Source organism: Nicotiana tabacum, chromosome 2 (genome assembly GCF_000715075.1).
Source record: "Nicotiana tabacum cultivar K326 chromosome 2, ASM71507v2, whole genome shotgun sequence".
NCBI classification, from domain to species: domain Eukaryota; kingdom Viridiplantae; phylum Streptophyta; class Magnoliopsida; order Solanales; family Solanaceae; genus Nicotiana; species Nicotiana tabacum.
Window position 1 is genome coordinate 76554542 of NC_134081.1, and position 17026 is coordinate 76571567.

General features: G+C 34.3%; 1 protein-coding gene across 1 annotated transcript; it reads right to left on the bottom strand.

Annotated features, from left to right (window-relative positions):
* Positions 1-4093: 4093 nt before the first annotated feature.
* LOC107810053 (NAD-dependent protein deacetylase SRT1) lies at positions 4094-15477 on the bottom strand. The gene is made up of 14 exons (XM_075234692.1): positions 15235-15477; positions 13555-13584; positions 13372-13464; positions 12169-12288; positions 11434-11534; positions 11123-11231; positions 10421-10500; positions 10165-10243; positions 9158-9211; positions 8417-8513; positions 7752-7834; positions 6785-6852; positions 6023-6128; positions 4094-4587 (listed from the first exon to the last, which is right to left on the bottom strand). The coding sequence occupies exons 1-14, from the start codon at positions 15331-15333 to the stop codon at positions 4294-4296; spliced, it is 1413 nt and encodes a 470-aa protein (XP_075090793.1). The 5' UTR covers positions 15334-15477; the 3' UTR covers positions 4094-4293.
* Positions 15478-17026: the final 1549 nt, after the last annotated feature.

A 17026-nucleotide genomic window follows, 5' to 3' on the forward strand; every position in this document is an offset into this window, starting at 1 on the left:
AAACAAGACTCTCATTTTTTGCTTGAAAAGAAAAGTAATTAAGAAAAAAGACATAATCGTATTACAAGGCAAACATTATGAATTAGTATTAAATTTAAAACCAATATGTTCGTGATCAGTCAATAAATTAAATTTAGAATAAAAAATATTTCTTATCATGTCTAATACTAATGAATCACACATTAACTAAACGGTCTGAGCAATGGTTTTACTTGGACTAATGATACATTGATACCAATGAATAAATAGTCTCACGTCCGAGCTTATTAGTTATAGAGAGAGGGAAAATTTACTTGAAGTGGAGGAGTTGATGTTAAAATATTAGACAAAGTTGGTTCGAGCCTAAGGGCTCTAAAGTAATAAATTAAAGCTCAAAAAGTGAATGCCCCAAGTGGATCAAGCAATTTTTTAACTTCAAATTATATTTTGATTATTCAAATATATAAAATTATGGTATCTTTACAAAAATAGCCGCATAGATTTATTATTTATTTTTCCTAGACGTTATACATAAATTACGCACTGATTAAACACAGTTGTATAAATATTAGACAAGGATTATACTTGTTATATATACGCGTCTATTATTAGTTTAAGCTATTGGGTGAGAGACTATTTAGGTTAGTTCTTCTAAAATTATTATTCTACTTAGCATGGTGAAAAATAAAACCATTTCATGATGAGAATTTAGAAAAAAAATTTGTATGAAGCATATTTTACTTAATAATAAATTTGAACTATTCAAAATTTATGAGCTTATTTTTGAAATTTGAACTATTCAAAATTTATGAAGTTACTTTTGACATTGTACTAATGGTAAAAATTAAAATTACTATGTAATGGTAATTTTAAGAAATATGACGTAAACCTTGAAAATTTCCTAAAATAATACATAATTTTTTTGTGAACGGTAGAGATGCGATTTAGATGGCTTGAACACCATCATTTTAAACAAGTTTAAATAAAAATATATATATATATGAATTTTATTATAAATTCAATCCTTCATTTTTAAAACACTAATTTTATCAAGCCACTAGTTTGGACTCAGTCGCATCTAGCTTTTCCTTTGCTTTTTTTTTTTTTTTAAATACGTTTAGATAGTAGAAGATTCATTAACTATTTGATAAAATAGAGTTACAAACACTCGAAGTGATGGTGACTTTAACAAACGCAAAGACAATAGATGGCTAGATCTTTTGAAAGACTTGCTTTTAAGTTCTTGTGATAAATTTATTTTTTCTAAAACAAACATGTTACTTTTGAAAACAAAGTAATTGAAAAAAAAAGTTCTAAAGAAGTCTGTAACATGCCAATAAGTCAGTGATGGTACATAATACGATTCATTTCTTATGAATGGATATTGTGTTTCAGTTTAAACTTTGATTGTTAATTACTTTATATAAATTTATTCTATTAGCATTAGTATAAGTTTGATAAAACGCAAGCTGTAAAAATAATAAATGATATATCTCTTTTGTAGGTAGCTGGGATCCTTGTATGGATCCAGCATGAGCATTCCAACAGGCTTATGACAAAAGAGTTCAAAAATCCTAAGACGGAGATTATTATGGTAAAATGATTTTTTTTTCTTGGGGTAGAAGATTGTATAATTGGTCGATTTTTTTTTTCTTTTTCAAATTGAAGGCATTTGAGAAGAAGTGCAGAGAGATAGTTAACAAAATCATCAACACCAACCGTGGTTATCTCTTTGACCTTAAAGTGGATGAAGATGGAATCGGCAAGGACGGTTATCTCTTTGAGTATCATATTGATGGTGCCGGCATTTTTGTGGAGGACGTGGCAGATGAAGAAAAAGGGAAACATGTTAATGAACATGAAGTGTAGTTTATATCCTTCTTGGATTTGTATTGTATATAATATACTGATGAATGTGTCCAATAGTCTACATGTTAACAAAGAAAGGCTTTAGAAAACTATACATCATCATCAAAACAGTAGGATTCTACAAGTATGATGCAGAATAATAGATGTGATTGATTTAATTTATTTGATATTAAACTGTCACAATTAATTTGAAAGGACATCTGGTACGTGTCACTCCTAACTATGATTGCAGTGAACACCATGGAAATGTGATACATATTCTTGTGGTCAATTTGAGATGGTTGGTTCAAGTACAAAACTATGGTGGTCTATCAATCAAAAAGATTTCATAATCAGTGGAATAAATCCCTGTTAACGGGGTGGGGGCTGCATTTTCAAAGTAGCTAATTCTTGCAATGAAGAGTCCTTGACATTTGGAAGACTAAGCCTCTTACGACAGAATAAAATAGCAACCATTATGACATGGCGAAATGCACCAAATAAAGATCAAAACTAAAACCGGGGCTATCGCATCACTATTAATTTCAATCCCAACTTAGCATCTTTGACATTCAAGCTGTATGAAACATACAAAAGACGCGATTTTGACGCCCAAAAAATTGTGCAGAACTGGAAATCTATCTCTTTGGATCACCACCAAAACAACTCTCTACCTTCAACGAAAGCAACTCTCTATGTAACTGACTGTCTATAAGTTGCTGTGAAGTATAATGAGCAAATTGCATTTGGTCCTTTAGGTATATAGAGAAATAAAGCAATAGAGACACTTTGGCTCAACTTATCTAAACTAGCTTACATGCATCAATTGTTGAAAAATACTTCTTCTTTTACAATTGTAATAAATTTGAACTATTCATATCTTGTACAAAATCTCAAAATCAGTAAGACGCCATTCATTTAAATATTCATGACTCTTTCATATTTACCAGTTACCACCATTCTTTGTTACCGCCAACTTAAAATCATTAAGACGTCATTCATTTTAGATATTAAGTCTGTATTTTTTTTTTATCTCTCTTCTTTCTTCTGTAATTTTTTGAGATTAGTTTCAAAACTAAATAGACAATTTATGTTTTGATGCAAGTTGAAATTTAGCAGACATGGTTAAAGATTAGTTTCAGACAATTTTGGTCACTTTAAAATTATTACAATATGGTTTTACATTCCTGTAATTGTAGTTCAGTAACTTAATTTAAATACCTGTTTGAATGTTTACTCTCTCCCTATTTATTCCGTCTTTATTACGATGTGTTTATTGCAAACGAATTAATCGTTTGAAAGAGGAAAGGATGTTGAGTTCGAATCCCTAAACTAATACAAACTCTGTTTTGAAAAATGATCAACCGCTTTTCTGTTGCCAAACCTTGTTATTAAGTCAAGTTTCTCCTTTATATAGGTATTTTTCTTACATTGCCCATGTTTAACTAATCCCTAGCATGCCTTTCAACTATTTTACGTGTCTAATACTCTCTCCGATTCATTATAATTGACTTTTTGACTGTTTTCATACATATTAAGGAATCCACCTTAATAAAATTGACCATATTAACATTAATTTATTCAGTAAAAATATAACAAATACTCCTAAGCTCTTTACTACGATGACAACTTTAAATAAAAGAAGTTAATTCTCGTGATATGCTAATCCCAATTATTTGCTCGTGTCTGAGTCTGACCTCATATTTAAAACGCTATATACATATCCACTCTCCACTCTCCACTCTCCACATACCACCGTTTGTACATAAAAGGATGTTTTGATAAGTACATACCACTAAATATTCGAATTAATTTATCTTCTCTAGGTAAAATAGCACTTGTTCTGTATTCTTTTTAGGCTCAATAACACAAACTGACAGCTACTCATTACTCAATCTCAAGGCATAATACTGCAAGACAAATAAATACTAACTTTTTTTTCTTTTGCATAAACAGTGTTGCTAGCGATAGTGAATACTCAAGAATTAAGGAATGCATTGTAATCACTGAAATTATACACACCAAATTTAGTCGTAAATTAAACTCTAGGAGAAATAATCACAAACCATGAGTCAACTTTGTTTGTTTGTTTTTATTAAATAAACTTTCTTTCCTGGGATTTTATACCCCAAAATCGTTTGTTTCTCTCCCCCCTCTCAGAATCTCAACTCTCTCTCTCTGTTACAATGGTACATTGTCAATTTCAATATATGCAATTATGCATGAGAGATCGAAATAATTAGACCAGCAATAATACACCTGTATATGAATTTCAAGAATGGATTAGAAAGAAATGAGAGTTAAAACTTTGGCCTAATACAAAAAATGGGTTATGAAATTTCAGATTTCTATCAGAGCCAGACCGAGTGTATTAACTATCAAAATTCACCCAGTCTCCACATATTAACATTTTCCCAGAGTGCTGCTACAAGAATATTTACAGGAGTTGCTGTATAGCCCTGTGGATCACTTTCCATTTAAAACTCTGGGTTTTCTACCGTTCGATCGTTTTCTAGAGGGAATGATGCCATTAAAACCTTCAAATTTCCTTTTCAATGAGCCATTACTTAGATCTCCACAATTTCTGTCAAACTTGACAATGTTTGTTACAATGGCATGAACCATGATCTCACTTTTAGGAACCATAATGACCTTTTTCTCAATAACTGCAGTCTGTCCACAGTGAGGATCCAGGATGGCGCTTTCTCTTAGATTCTGTAATATGGAATCCTTATCATCCTTGAACACGTGTGCTGAAATCTGCACGAGAGAATAAAACGTTAATAATCGCCCCTCAGATAATCATCAATATTTTTCATACACAAGAATAAAAGACTAAAGGGTTAGGCCAGTTCCCATATCATTCCCAACCGCTAAGGAGAGGACGATCTAATTGTTCTTTTACTGAAAAAGGGAATGAGATGAAGAACTGGACTGCAAGTACAGTATTTGTTGCCAATGCATATATTGAAATATTGTCCAATCATGTTTCTCATACTTCTCCAGCTTCTAGTTTCACAACTTATTTTGATCAGTAATCAAAAAGATTTTCATTAACTACAACAGCCAAGCATTAAGATAGCGCTGGGCAATACAAAAGTTCATCGCTTTACAACAATGGTCAGTTCTGAAGAAAATTTATTATTCAATTACTATATTGCACATGTTTTAGTGGGGTCTCAAAGAAAGTTGTGATTCTCAGAGAAATAAAGTAAGAATAATTTTGATTCTAGACAAGTGGTCGCGGGGAACACAAAGCAGCTTCAGACATTGATTCCAATCAGATCATTAAATTCTTCTTGCAAAACCCATGCAAAGATATGTATCATTAATCATGCCACAAATAACTCAAGTTATAAATCCGTTGGTCCAGTAACTAGGGGCCAAAGACTAAAGCTAGATTGTTTGCTAAGCAGCCTTGGGGTCAAGTCAAGTGCCACCAAAATGTGGGTCTTTTCTAGTAGTACCGTTGTACCCAGACCACAATTTGCACGTTAACCAATGATTTGCCTCCATCAATGAGCATCGCTAGGTACACTCGAATCTCTCCACTACAGGTAATCAAACAGCCACAGCTTCAAATTCAAAGAGATAAGCTCACTCAGTAAAGGACCTCACAAGTCAAGAATGCCATTAAACATGAGTCAAACCATCTTATCTTGGTAGCGCGGTAGTACTCTGCACATAGGGATATGCTGGCATGAAGTTTGGAACTTTTCTTTTGGTTACAGTAATCAGCCTAGGAAATATCTTTACCACTTGGTGCAGAAATAGTTTCTAGCCGCTCACCAAATTTACCAAGAGGCGTACTAATTATAGTAGAAAATCCTACGGCATCCGCCCAAGCCTAAGGGAAAATGGCAGTGGGGCATAAAACAATGTCTAGAACATTGTGACTCTGCAGAAGATCTACACTCTATGTTTTGAAGTTAAAAATGAGTTATCATTCTTTCAGTTTTCACAAAGGAGAATGAACACTAGCATGAATTGGCTAGGCATAGTTTACCAATAATAAAATAATATAGAAGTCATAACAACCCCACGGTGTGGGATAATACTGGGTATGTTGTTGTTGTTGTTGTTGTAGAAGTCATAACAAAGTAGTCTTCTATTAATTTATCTGATAAGCATTAAAACAATGTGGCCAAGATTAACCAAAGCTAGGATGGTTGGATGAAGAAAATTGTCTTCTCACCTGAAAATCAACTGGAATCTTGATTTCAGCCGATGAACACATGCAACCATCACTGAAGTTCAATTTCAACTTAACGTTAAAAGGATTTGCAGTCTTAACCGTCCGCCTGACAAGCAATAGGAGTTGAAAAGAATGTTTCAAGTCTGGGAATTTATAACATTAGTGAACATATGAAATAAACCCTCACCAATAATTAAAAGGAAAAACTGGCATATGCCGCTGAAATAAATTCAAAATTTTGATCAAGAAAATCAAAGGTCAAGATTCAACACTTTTTTTTTTTTTTTTCTTCATCAATAAATTTGATTTTATTAGAAGAAGTATGCCCTCAATAAAACCTTCTACATATCTTCATATTTCTCATTTTCCTTTTTCCATTTTATTATGTGTCCAATTTATAGTTCTTCATTTTTTTCCTTTAAGGTATGTTAGATAATGCAAAGTAAACAAGAGAGGAAAAAGCAATGATTGTTAGAATTATTTTTGGGTGCTAAAGTTCTTGGCCCACAATGATAACATCCTTTTTTTAAAAAAAAAAATCCCATAACTTCTGGGAAACATCAGATCCAGATTGGTAGACAATCTAGTTATCATTTTCTACGTGATATCAAATGCCTCAAGTAGACAATCTTGTAAACTACTACAAGAGCAAAATTTTTTTGACTTATTGGAGAAATTATGCCAAAAGAGTATGTATAACAGAGACATATCGAGGTTATCTTTCACACTAGAATATTACAGCTTCAAGAATTATGAAACTACCTTTTTAGCTGAAGAGGTTGTTTATGCAGAACAGTTGCTTTCATGTTTTGACATTCTGAAAAAGAAACCTACAATTCCATTTCAAAAGCAGCAGAGATGTTATCATAATAGCCTTAGAAAGTTTAAGAGGGCTAAGGACTATTACCGATGACAATCATTAAGTGAAGGAGAAGAAAGACAAGACCTGTTTTTAAATGAATCCTGCAAATTAGACAAAGGACTATAAAACGAGCATTGTAACAAACAACTTCCATTACTCACTGACAATTCAAAAAGGTCTAAGCTACAGCTCAAAAAGAAAGGGCTTCATTAAAGTGACAGAAAAAACTCAGAGGTAAGATGAAGTAGCGTCAAGACTCTTTACGGTAGGACTATTTCACGCTCCTTTTTACTTAGCACATTCCTGCTCACATTTTTAGAGCCCATTTATCATTGTCGCTCTTGGTTCATAGGGTATCACAACAGATTCCTAAAGCCTTCGATCTGCATACCTCAAACAAGAGATGCACAGGATAAATGAACAGAGCTAGAGATCCTCCAAAGAGGCAAGACCTAACTAATGAATTCATTGTTCTTTTAGGCAAAGGCTGCAAAAGGAAGGTCTAACTACTTCGATCTTACTGCAAGTGTACAGGGCCATTTCCCCAAGCCTCAAAGTGATGGATCATCTAATTCTCAATCAAGTCTACATCATAAATCAAATATATCAAAGGAAAAACTCATAGTGGCTGTGGTCTATCAGTGGATAATGCTGTCACTGCCACTGAATATGCGATTGATGCACCCACAACAGCCACTGTTACTGCCTGCTATTAATTTCCATGTTTTTTTCTCTTTCTAGTTTCTAGTTTGTTGTTTCTTGGAGCTTTCACAGCAACAGTAAGCCTCCAAAACTCTATCTTCTAGAAACACATACATGCTTATTCAACATAATCAACAGAATCTGTGGACGCAGCTATTAACTCACCTCTACAGATTTGATAAAAGGCAATGGTGCCCTATTTCCATGGACACTTGCTACAGTAAGGGTCCAATTTACATATTTTTTATCTGCAAAAAAAGTAAATCAGATAGATAAAAAGACATATTTAATGAATGACCTACTCCAAAGAGGACCGTATTTAGAAATTTGATCATACCTCTCTTCTATTTTCTATACTACTACTTCTGGCCACGTCCAATATTAATTTACCAGATATGTTAACGCAGCGAAAATAATAAGCTGTATTTTTCACTTCATTTAAAGGAATTCCTAGACAAATTCTGGGTTTCAAGTTGGAGGAACAAAAAATGGTAGTAATTCTTTTGACATCTTTTCCAAATATTCTACAAGAACTAAGGTATACACATGCAATTCCCTTCTTCACTTTTTCACTTGTATCTGCAGAAGATGAAGAAGAATTGACCGAATTTTCACAAATTGTAACTTGCTTTGATCAAATTGACATGCACCGATATTGCTTGCAAAATGAAAATCACAGTGCAAATGAAAATGTCTTTTCAGCTCTAGGACTTCAGAATGCCAAACGAACAAATGAAAAGAAACAACAACAAACCCAGTATAATCCACAATACCCCTACCTTGAAGGTAAGCAAATGAAAAAAAGATAAGCACAAATCCAGGGAAGTTACCAAGACTTAAGGCCTGAGTAAAAATGGTCTGGAGAAGATCAATTCTAATAAATGGTGGGATTCGCAGACTAAGGAATTCCATGACTCCTGCAATTACCTGTTCATAGCCATATTAGTAAACATTCTGGAAACAGGATCAATCAAAACTATTAATCTTTTTCAGATCAAATACCGCACTGAAAAACGTATGTGAACATGTGAACAAAGCGAAACACCCTATTCTCCCAAAGTCGAACTAGGTAGACTAAAAGAACCAGTATCATTGTTCAGCTATTGATTCTGTAGAACCAAGCCCAATATGTTAACTAAAGCTATCGAAAACATGATTCCTGGGAGTCATAAATGGCAGTATGGTGGTTCAGCTGGATATTCCAGAGCTAACAAAACTATTGGTAAGTCACTTTAAGGAAGCAGGATGAAATGAAGATTGCTCAATAAGAACTAGGCAAGACGGGGGGCTGTGATACCCCTTATTGTCCTGTATCAGCCGAGCAGGATGAATGAAGATTGCTCTATAAGCACTTGGCAAAAGAATCAACGTGCACTTTGGGCTAGTAAGCGGTTTAGCACCTGCTAAGTCCAAGTAGCCAGATGAAGGTAGAATATTCCATTTAGTAATTCTACATGTGAAAGCTCACCAAGCAATAGTAACATTTTAAAAAACTATGGACCGTAATAACAAGTATCAGCGGCATAGTAGCTCCGAAGGGATACAATCATACAGCAACACAAATACGATACCTTGTCTACAAGGCCATGAATCAGCATGGTTGCTTTCTTGTCCTTGGGTGTTTTCTGCAAAATAATGGAAGAGGGAAATAAGAGCTAGGCCACAGATGAGCTTCTATTAATCCAGTATCGTTTTCCATAGATTGATTGGTGGAGAGTAATTTCAAGTACAGTCATTGACAGGATATCGTAATATATGAGATATTCACCTATCTTCATTTTGGTTATGGAACTTATTAAAGTTTCATCCTCAGGCTAATTAAAGATTTTCTTTCTTATTCCCTCTGATCTTATATTTGACCTAGTAGAAAATTCAAGCTTAAGCATCTAAAGAACCTGAAATCCTTGATCTTCTTTTTCTTTTTTTTATGGCTCTGATAAGCAAGTCCTGAATCCTTTATCATGGCAAAGTACAGCAGACTAACCTAGGAGCCCCATATGTGCACTGTAAGGAAAATGATTGCTTTACCTATATGATTTAGTGATTGAGGAAGAAACAACTGCATTTATTTGAGAACAGAAAGTAACATTTGCTGGTTTTGGTTAAAACATGGCAGTACAGAAAGATCAAAAGCCAAGTTGACAGCTCGTAAAGAACACTTCCTTCTCCTTCGTGTTGGCTCATGTTCAATTCTTGTGGAACCATTATTATTGCTGTTTAGACAAGTCTTGCATTTTTGGATCCCCACATATTGGATTGTGAAAATTAAACCTTAGTCACCTTCATAAAAATGTTTCCTGAACACGAGGTGAAATAAAAAGCATTTACACTCTAAAAACAGTTGCTAACTGTTTATTGATGCTGGAAAGTGATTTTGGCAAACTTATTTACAGGCCACTAGTAAAAGGTCTGACATCTCTATGGTTGTTGTCTGTTCCTTTTTTTCCTGTGGGGCGCGCGGGGGGGGGGGGGGCAGAAATGGGAATAGAGGCTCTCTGGTGCATGCTCTGTCATCACAACTAGGTCGATGTGCGATAATTGTTCGCTGATGTTACATTTGGGACAAGGAATAATGTACCTGAAGATTAACTATTACAATCTTTCCACCACCTTTGAGTGATTTTAGAGGCAAATTACAGGCAGGGGTGATCTGCAAACTGCAACAGTAAAACAAGTCATGCTCACTTGTGACATGACATGATTAAGGTCGAAGAATGACGGAAGTAATGGTTTAACAGTTGAGAGTCAACAAACACTGTAAGAACTCGTTATTTTAGCATCATGCATCAGAATTCCAGATTATGGAGGCAGTCAAACAGATAATTTAGCTTTACCTTGTTCCCAGACATAGCACAACATCAGCCATTTTGCAGTGCCTCTCAGCTGGATTCATCTCCTTTGGAGGTAGAGCATCCTTAGGACAAAAACACGGGAGGGCAAAGGAAGAGGTCAACAAAAGAGTCATAGGTGGAATCATCTTTTTGGCTATAACAATCTTGGCGTTTTGGCCCAAATAACAGGAAAAAAATAAATCATCAAAACTTTTACAACTTTTTGACTTAATCATTGGATGCTCATGAGGCTACAACCCGTCAAACTTCTGGTTATGCAATGTTGACCACAAGTTACTTAGAATCCATAAAAACTATAAATTCTATTTCGTACTAATCCTTTTAGAAATTAGATGTGTATCAAAATACTATCACAGAATCTACATTTAGAATCAGTAGCACAAGATGGAGTATGCATAATATCCTTCACAGGGATGTTGGCACTTCTTTTTTTTTCTTTGAAGTAGTGATGTAATCGAGTTAAAGTTCAGATACAGTGAAAAATACCAAATTCATCAATACATTTCGTTAGGTAGGGATTGATTTTCATTAGGAAAAATGGACTAATGTCGTCATATTTCTAGCTTAAAGAAGACCATATCTTTACGGTCACCATTAAAAGGCAATGGAATGTCACTGTACAACTATAAAGAGAAGCTCAGATCCTAGGACTTTGTTATTAAACACAATGCTGTTTATCATTACCTCCCAGTCAAGAACTGTGTCTCTAAGTCTCGCACCACAGCCCACCTTGGAACAACGTCGTGCAGTTTCCTTCAACCCAATAGTTTCTATTTCAAAATCCCTCATATACCTTCATGGGTCAATTCATAAATAGACTCTTATAAGCAATCACCATATAGTTACCAGAAGAAGCAACATACATAAAATAAAACAAAAAACTGAGTGGATAAACATGAGTGTGAATATACCAAAAGGCTCCAAAAGAGTCGCATGAACTGTGGGAACATGCATAATATCAGGATAGTGTGTTGCAGAAAAAGATGACGTCTTACTCAATTCCGCAAGAAGGGCATAGTTCCATAAAAGAATCCCCATGTAATTCTGCAAGCTTCTTCCTTGGAATTCCAGAGCGAAGATGCAGGCCATCAATGTTCTACCATTTTCAAATAAGTATGATGTGACACTTGAATATTATACCAAGGAAAATAAATCTGAACATTTTTGGAAGTAGACAGTTGAAACTACATAAATGGAATCTGAGGCTTAGCATTTAAGTAGAATAAACATCCCTTGATAAAGTGAAAGGTCATATTTTGAACACAAATAACTAGGTTCTCTCTCCCTCCCTCTCTCTGATTGGTTGAACTAAGTTTGTTGGGCTGAGGGAGAAATGGAAAAAGTTCGGAAGGAGCAACGGAATGCATCTACAGCACTACCATAAAGTATACCCAAAATTTTTGATTAAATTGGAATTAAGATGTTGCCCTTGTTCTGTTGCTTCCGGCAAGTCAACAGTAAAGACACTCAGAACAGCGCAAAACATAAATGAAGACATCAATTAATCAAATTCACATCAATTTGAACTAGTTAAGGTTGGCTATATGAATCCTCTATATCCCCCACCTTATTCGGGCTCATTTCATTCAAATCGTGGAAGCAGAGAATGAAATTACTCTGTGCACGAAAATAACTAATCACAAGAAAATAAACGCAAACGGTGGAAGTGATAATAAACCTACAAATGTTAAGTACACCCATATATAGTAAGAAAACTAATAATGCCACACCTGGCTTATAATAAACTTTAGAAAACCCGCCTTCTCTAGTTCAACTAGGGCCATGTGTGTCATGCTCGGCGTTGCACGGTGAAATGGCAAAGATGCTTCTGGTAGCGCTTTCCCTTCTCTCTACAAGTCAGTTAAATAAAAGGGATAAGAAGATACATTATAGCCCGTTATTCTTTTGAAAGGATGAATTATCATAGAATTCTAATTCGTGGTAAATGTTCCGATGCTATATACAAATATTCACATCATAACCATGGTTTGATCCTGATCACATTACTGCAATGTTGCCTATTAGATGCTCTAAATAATAGGAGTACTCTTTTCATGTCTCAATGAACAATAATAATACAAATGCTTATGCACCCAAGAGTGTGCATAACTGTCCATGAAGTGGGTGAAAATCTAGGAAACCAGGATTTAAATCTCAACAAAGACAAAAACGATAGATGATGTATTCTCATCTCCTAAGCCTTGATGGGCAGAGTTACCCGATACTTTTGCTAGAGGAAGATAGCAAGTACCCATGAAATAGTCGAGGTGAGCGCAAACTGACCTAGACACTACAGTTATCCAAAAAAAAAAAGAGATAATGCTTGAGCTCTTTCCTAATGCAAGTATAAACTTTAGGTCTTTTTCAACTTCTTCTTACTTAGTGAAGAAGATTACTAGTCAAAACAATATCAAAATGAAATAAGAGAACTAGACACTACACACAAACAACACCACATAAAAAAGAGAAATAATGATATATTATTTTCTCTTTCAATTGTGGTAGGTATTCATGCATGTCGGTAGATTTAATTAACTCTCGAAGGAGAAAACAGCTCCCCCAATCGTAAGATAGATCATGCTTTCAAGGCCACTTTCATTTATTCATGTCACTATTGTGCACGGTGCATATAACCACTTATTCATATAACTTTTCCAGATCAAATACACAAAAACCAAGTTCTACACCACCTTCAGATGATCAAGACATCCTCTCAGTTTGCTACATCTAGCCTAAAAAGATGACAATGCAGGTAGAAAAGAAGGATCGGAGATGAAGACCGACCAAATTAGCAAGAATTTGGTCGAAGGGGCAGTATTCAATTCTCAAGTCTTAACATTTTAACATGGGTATCAAAAGGTAGAAACAATATGTCAAGAATCGTGCTTTAAGAAACAGGGGTTTGCAGTTAACTGAAATATCTACGATACTACCTGAAGAGTCCAAATGCCCTTGGGACCACGAAAATCAGGTATACCACAAGACGTGGATATTCCTGCTCCAGTAAACACAACTAAATGCTTACTCTGTAAAAGAAACAAGAGTTAGAACGGGTTACTTCTAAAGGAAAAAGCTATACATAGCATAGCTAAGACCACAACAGTTTAAGCACTCACCTTTTGTATCATCACAGCAAGTCTCTCAATCTGCAAAGTTTTATATAATTTAAAAAAAACATTAGTAAGAACATAGAAAAATAAAGTGCTTCGCCCTTTTAACTGATCTTTGACAAGCAGCTGAAAGAAACGGAAGATCCTCCAGCACCAGAAAGTACTGATTTTCAAGAAAATCATAACAGCATAATGGATTCAGCAATCAAAATCTACTTTGCGTTCTTTCCTTTATTATTACCAATAATTTTGCACTTTAACGTGAGAACAACAAGAGAATGTACCTGGGTCCAAGAATTCTAACAAAGACAAAGCAACAGCACGGCATGACAATAGGAAATGGTAACGATGACATAGTATGCAATTTAGGACAATTTCTATACATCTGCCATCTTTTGCCTAGATCACAATAACGAAAAGTTGGAAAGCATATCCTCTACAGCAGTGGGAACTTCAAAATTTCAAATACCATTCCTAATGAACAACCATAAGTTAGGCGTACTATCCAGGTGCTCTTAGAAGTGGTGGAAGCAGAAAATTTATGTAAGCGGATTCAAAAAATTACTAGAATGCCACATTTGAGATTAAAACTTATGACCTAAAGCAATTTTTGAACCCCCTTTACCTCTACACAAGAATATTTTCTTATATCAAGGGGATTCAACAGTTTATATAACCAAAAAAAGTCGTCTTTACCCTATGTGCAAAGTATAAATTTCCGACAAAGTGAATTCAATTGAACCCCTTAGCTAAACCTAGCTCCGCCCCCGAGTCTCTTAGATTGTTATATATTAATCTCTCCGTTTCAATTTAGATGAGTTAGTTTGATTCGGCACGGAGTTTAAGGGGAAAAAAAAGACTTTTGAAACTTGTGGTCTTAAAAGCTTAAGGGGTAAAAGCTTTGTGGGGCCATGACATTTGTATCGTTATAAAAGTTTCTCACTAAGGGTAAAATGGGTAAAATGAAGAGTTTAAAGTTGAATTATTTCCAAATTTAGAAATGTGTCATTTATTTTGAAGCTGACTAAAAAAGAAAGTAGCTCGTCTAATTTGAAATGGAAGGAGTATTTGATATCTTCATTCCTTCTTCTCTCCTTTCAATATAGTCCAATTATTTTTCCCAACAAATACTATAGAAGAGGTAAGCAGCATACGATTTGAAATGCAGCATATGATTTGAAATGCTGCTTATCATTTTCTTACTTTAGTCAGTTTTACCAGAAGGTTTCTGGCTAATGTTAGCAATAGAATCAGCAACTGATTACCAAATGCTAATCCATTTTTTATCGATAATTAACTTATGCTAAACCTTAAGCCCTTAACATAGCAGACAATAGCAAAAGGAACGATGATCGCAGCATTAAATGCATAAACTCACAGGGTATAATCCTTAACATGTTTAACATTTTGCTCATGGCCAATAAGATTAAGGAAATTGTGATTACCCCACGCTCAGTAATGTGGGGATTAAATCTAGATCTCATGAAAAAACTAAATGCAAACTATCAAGCAATCAAAGAAGACCCCAGTTCCTAAACTTCCATTCTTAATTAAGCACAAAAACCTAAACAATTTTTTATGGGTATTTGCAGTCAGATAAAATGATCAAACAAGTGAAATAAATTAACAAGTAACAAAAAAGAGTAAAAGGGTTGCAGATAAATAATGTAAAGGAAAATATCTTACTTTGTCTTGCAAAATGTAAGGTGGGTCGAAATATTCAGTCATTCCAACATTGCCCACATCTTCTATAAATGAGAGTTTCTCAGCATAACCTAAAGACATGTTTGTATTTGCTACAATCTGTTGTTTTTCTTTTTCTCCCTAGGAAAAAAGATACTACTAGTTGATTGATCACTTAAGAATGGAAGCAGAGGAATACAAGAGGAGCCTTTCTGTTTCTGTTGTAGTAAAGATGGTCAAGTGCTTACTTTTTTTGCAACCTTGTTCCTTTATGCTCATTTATTCAGTTTTCTGTTTATTTAATTTATTTTCGATTTATTTTTCAGGGGGCCCTCGAAGGTATTTATGGAGTAATTCACTGTCACGAGGCCCCAAATACCAAAATTGGAAATTTTTATTTTTTACCTTCTTAGGTTCAGGTTTTAATCCTATCAAAGGTCACCCATGTCCACCGGAAATCAAATTTACCACCGCTAATCAAAATTACTATTACAATCGATGGGTCCTTTCGCACCCGTCAATTTTTCTTGTTTTCTTCTTCTTCTTTTTCTTTTCTCCTTCTTTTTCATTCTCTACAATTGGTGAAATTTCAAATCTCCAAGTAAGTGATTACTTCAAATTTCAGATCTTTAAACTTGGTCCCCATTTTTTCCGGCAAACAACGGTAGCCCAACGCAAAACTTGAATAAAAAACTGAAAGCGACAGAAAATAACCTTACCGAAAAAAATAGATCTTGTTTATATTATGTTTGCGGATTAAGAGCCCGTTTGGCCATGAAAAAAAAAATTCACTTTTTTCTAATTTTTTTTTACTTTTTTCCGAAATCGATGTTTGGCCATAAAATTTCCAAGTTTCACTTGAAGATAAATTTTGAATTTTTTTCGAAAATTTAAAAAACTCTAAAAAGTTTTTTTCAAAATTTTCACTCAGATCACTCACAAAAATTCAAGAACAACCCAAAATTATATTCATGTCCAAATAAAATTTCAATTTTCAAATACCATTTTCACTTGAAATTTATTTTTACTTTTTTCGAAATTTTACAATTCTTATGTCCAAACGCCCACTAAATATTGGTGAAGAAAATAGGAGAAAAGAGGGGTAATAAAGAAGGAAAAGACTGAAGGAAGCCATAGTTTCACGCCAAAGAGAAAGAAGAACAAAAAAAGAAAGGAAGAGAAAAAAACCAAAAAGAAAAAAACTAGAAAAATTAATATTTAATGAAAGAAATACTTATAAAAATAACTTTTTAATAGTAACTTTTTTTTACCTCTCACTCTCTTCAAGAGAGTGATTTACATTCTCTATGCCACATCAGCTCGGAAGGTTGTACTTATTACACTTCTAACAAGTACATGGAGGCCATAGGACCTGATCCACGTCCAATCCGTACTCAATAATGAGTGAAAACGATCGTTGGAAGAATAGTACCCAACAAGAGTCGGGGTTGATTTCCACAGGGAGTTACTATGGGTGTTAGGAGTATACACTTGACGAAGCAAATGGAATAACTAAATTGCACTTCCAAACAAAGGGTTTTGATTTCTAATTCTAATTTTACTCTAACAATATTAAGCTAAGAGAATAAACTAGAAAGCGAATGATTATTTTTGGTATTTTTCCAAATAGTTAAAAAAACCTAGGGATGTGACCTTAACCTAGGTGTTCGCCTAATGGGTTAAATACGTTAACACTTATTTTATTGATTGGGGTGTATTATAACTCTCAACTCTACGTTACTCACTCAATACCTCTCGATCATAGAGTGATTTTGCCCAATTTGGCTTTCTCAAG

Excerpts from the sequence above, each read along its gene's own strand:
- LOC107810053 (XM_075234692.1), bottom strand. The coding sequence starts at position 15,333 with ATGTCTTTAGGTTATGCTGAGAAACTCTCATTTATAGAAGATGTGGGC. Across the intron at positions 7,835-8,416 it reads TACTCAGGCCTTAAGTCTTG|ATAAAAAATATGTAAATTGG; the intron begins GTAACTTCCCTG and ends CTTTTTTTGCAG. Across the intron at positions 6,129-6,784 it reads CAACCTCTTCAGCTAAAAAG|GCGGACGGTTAAGACTGCAA; the intron begins GTAGTTTCATAA and ends ATTGCTTGTCAG.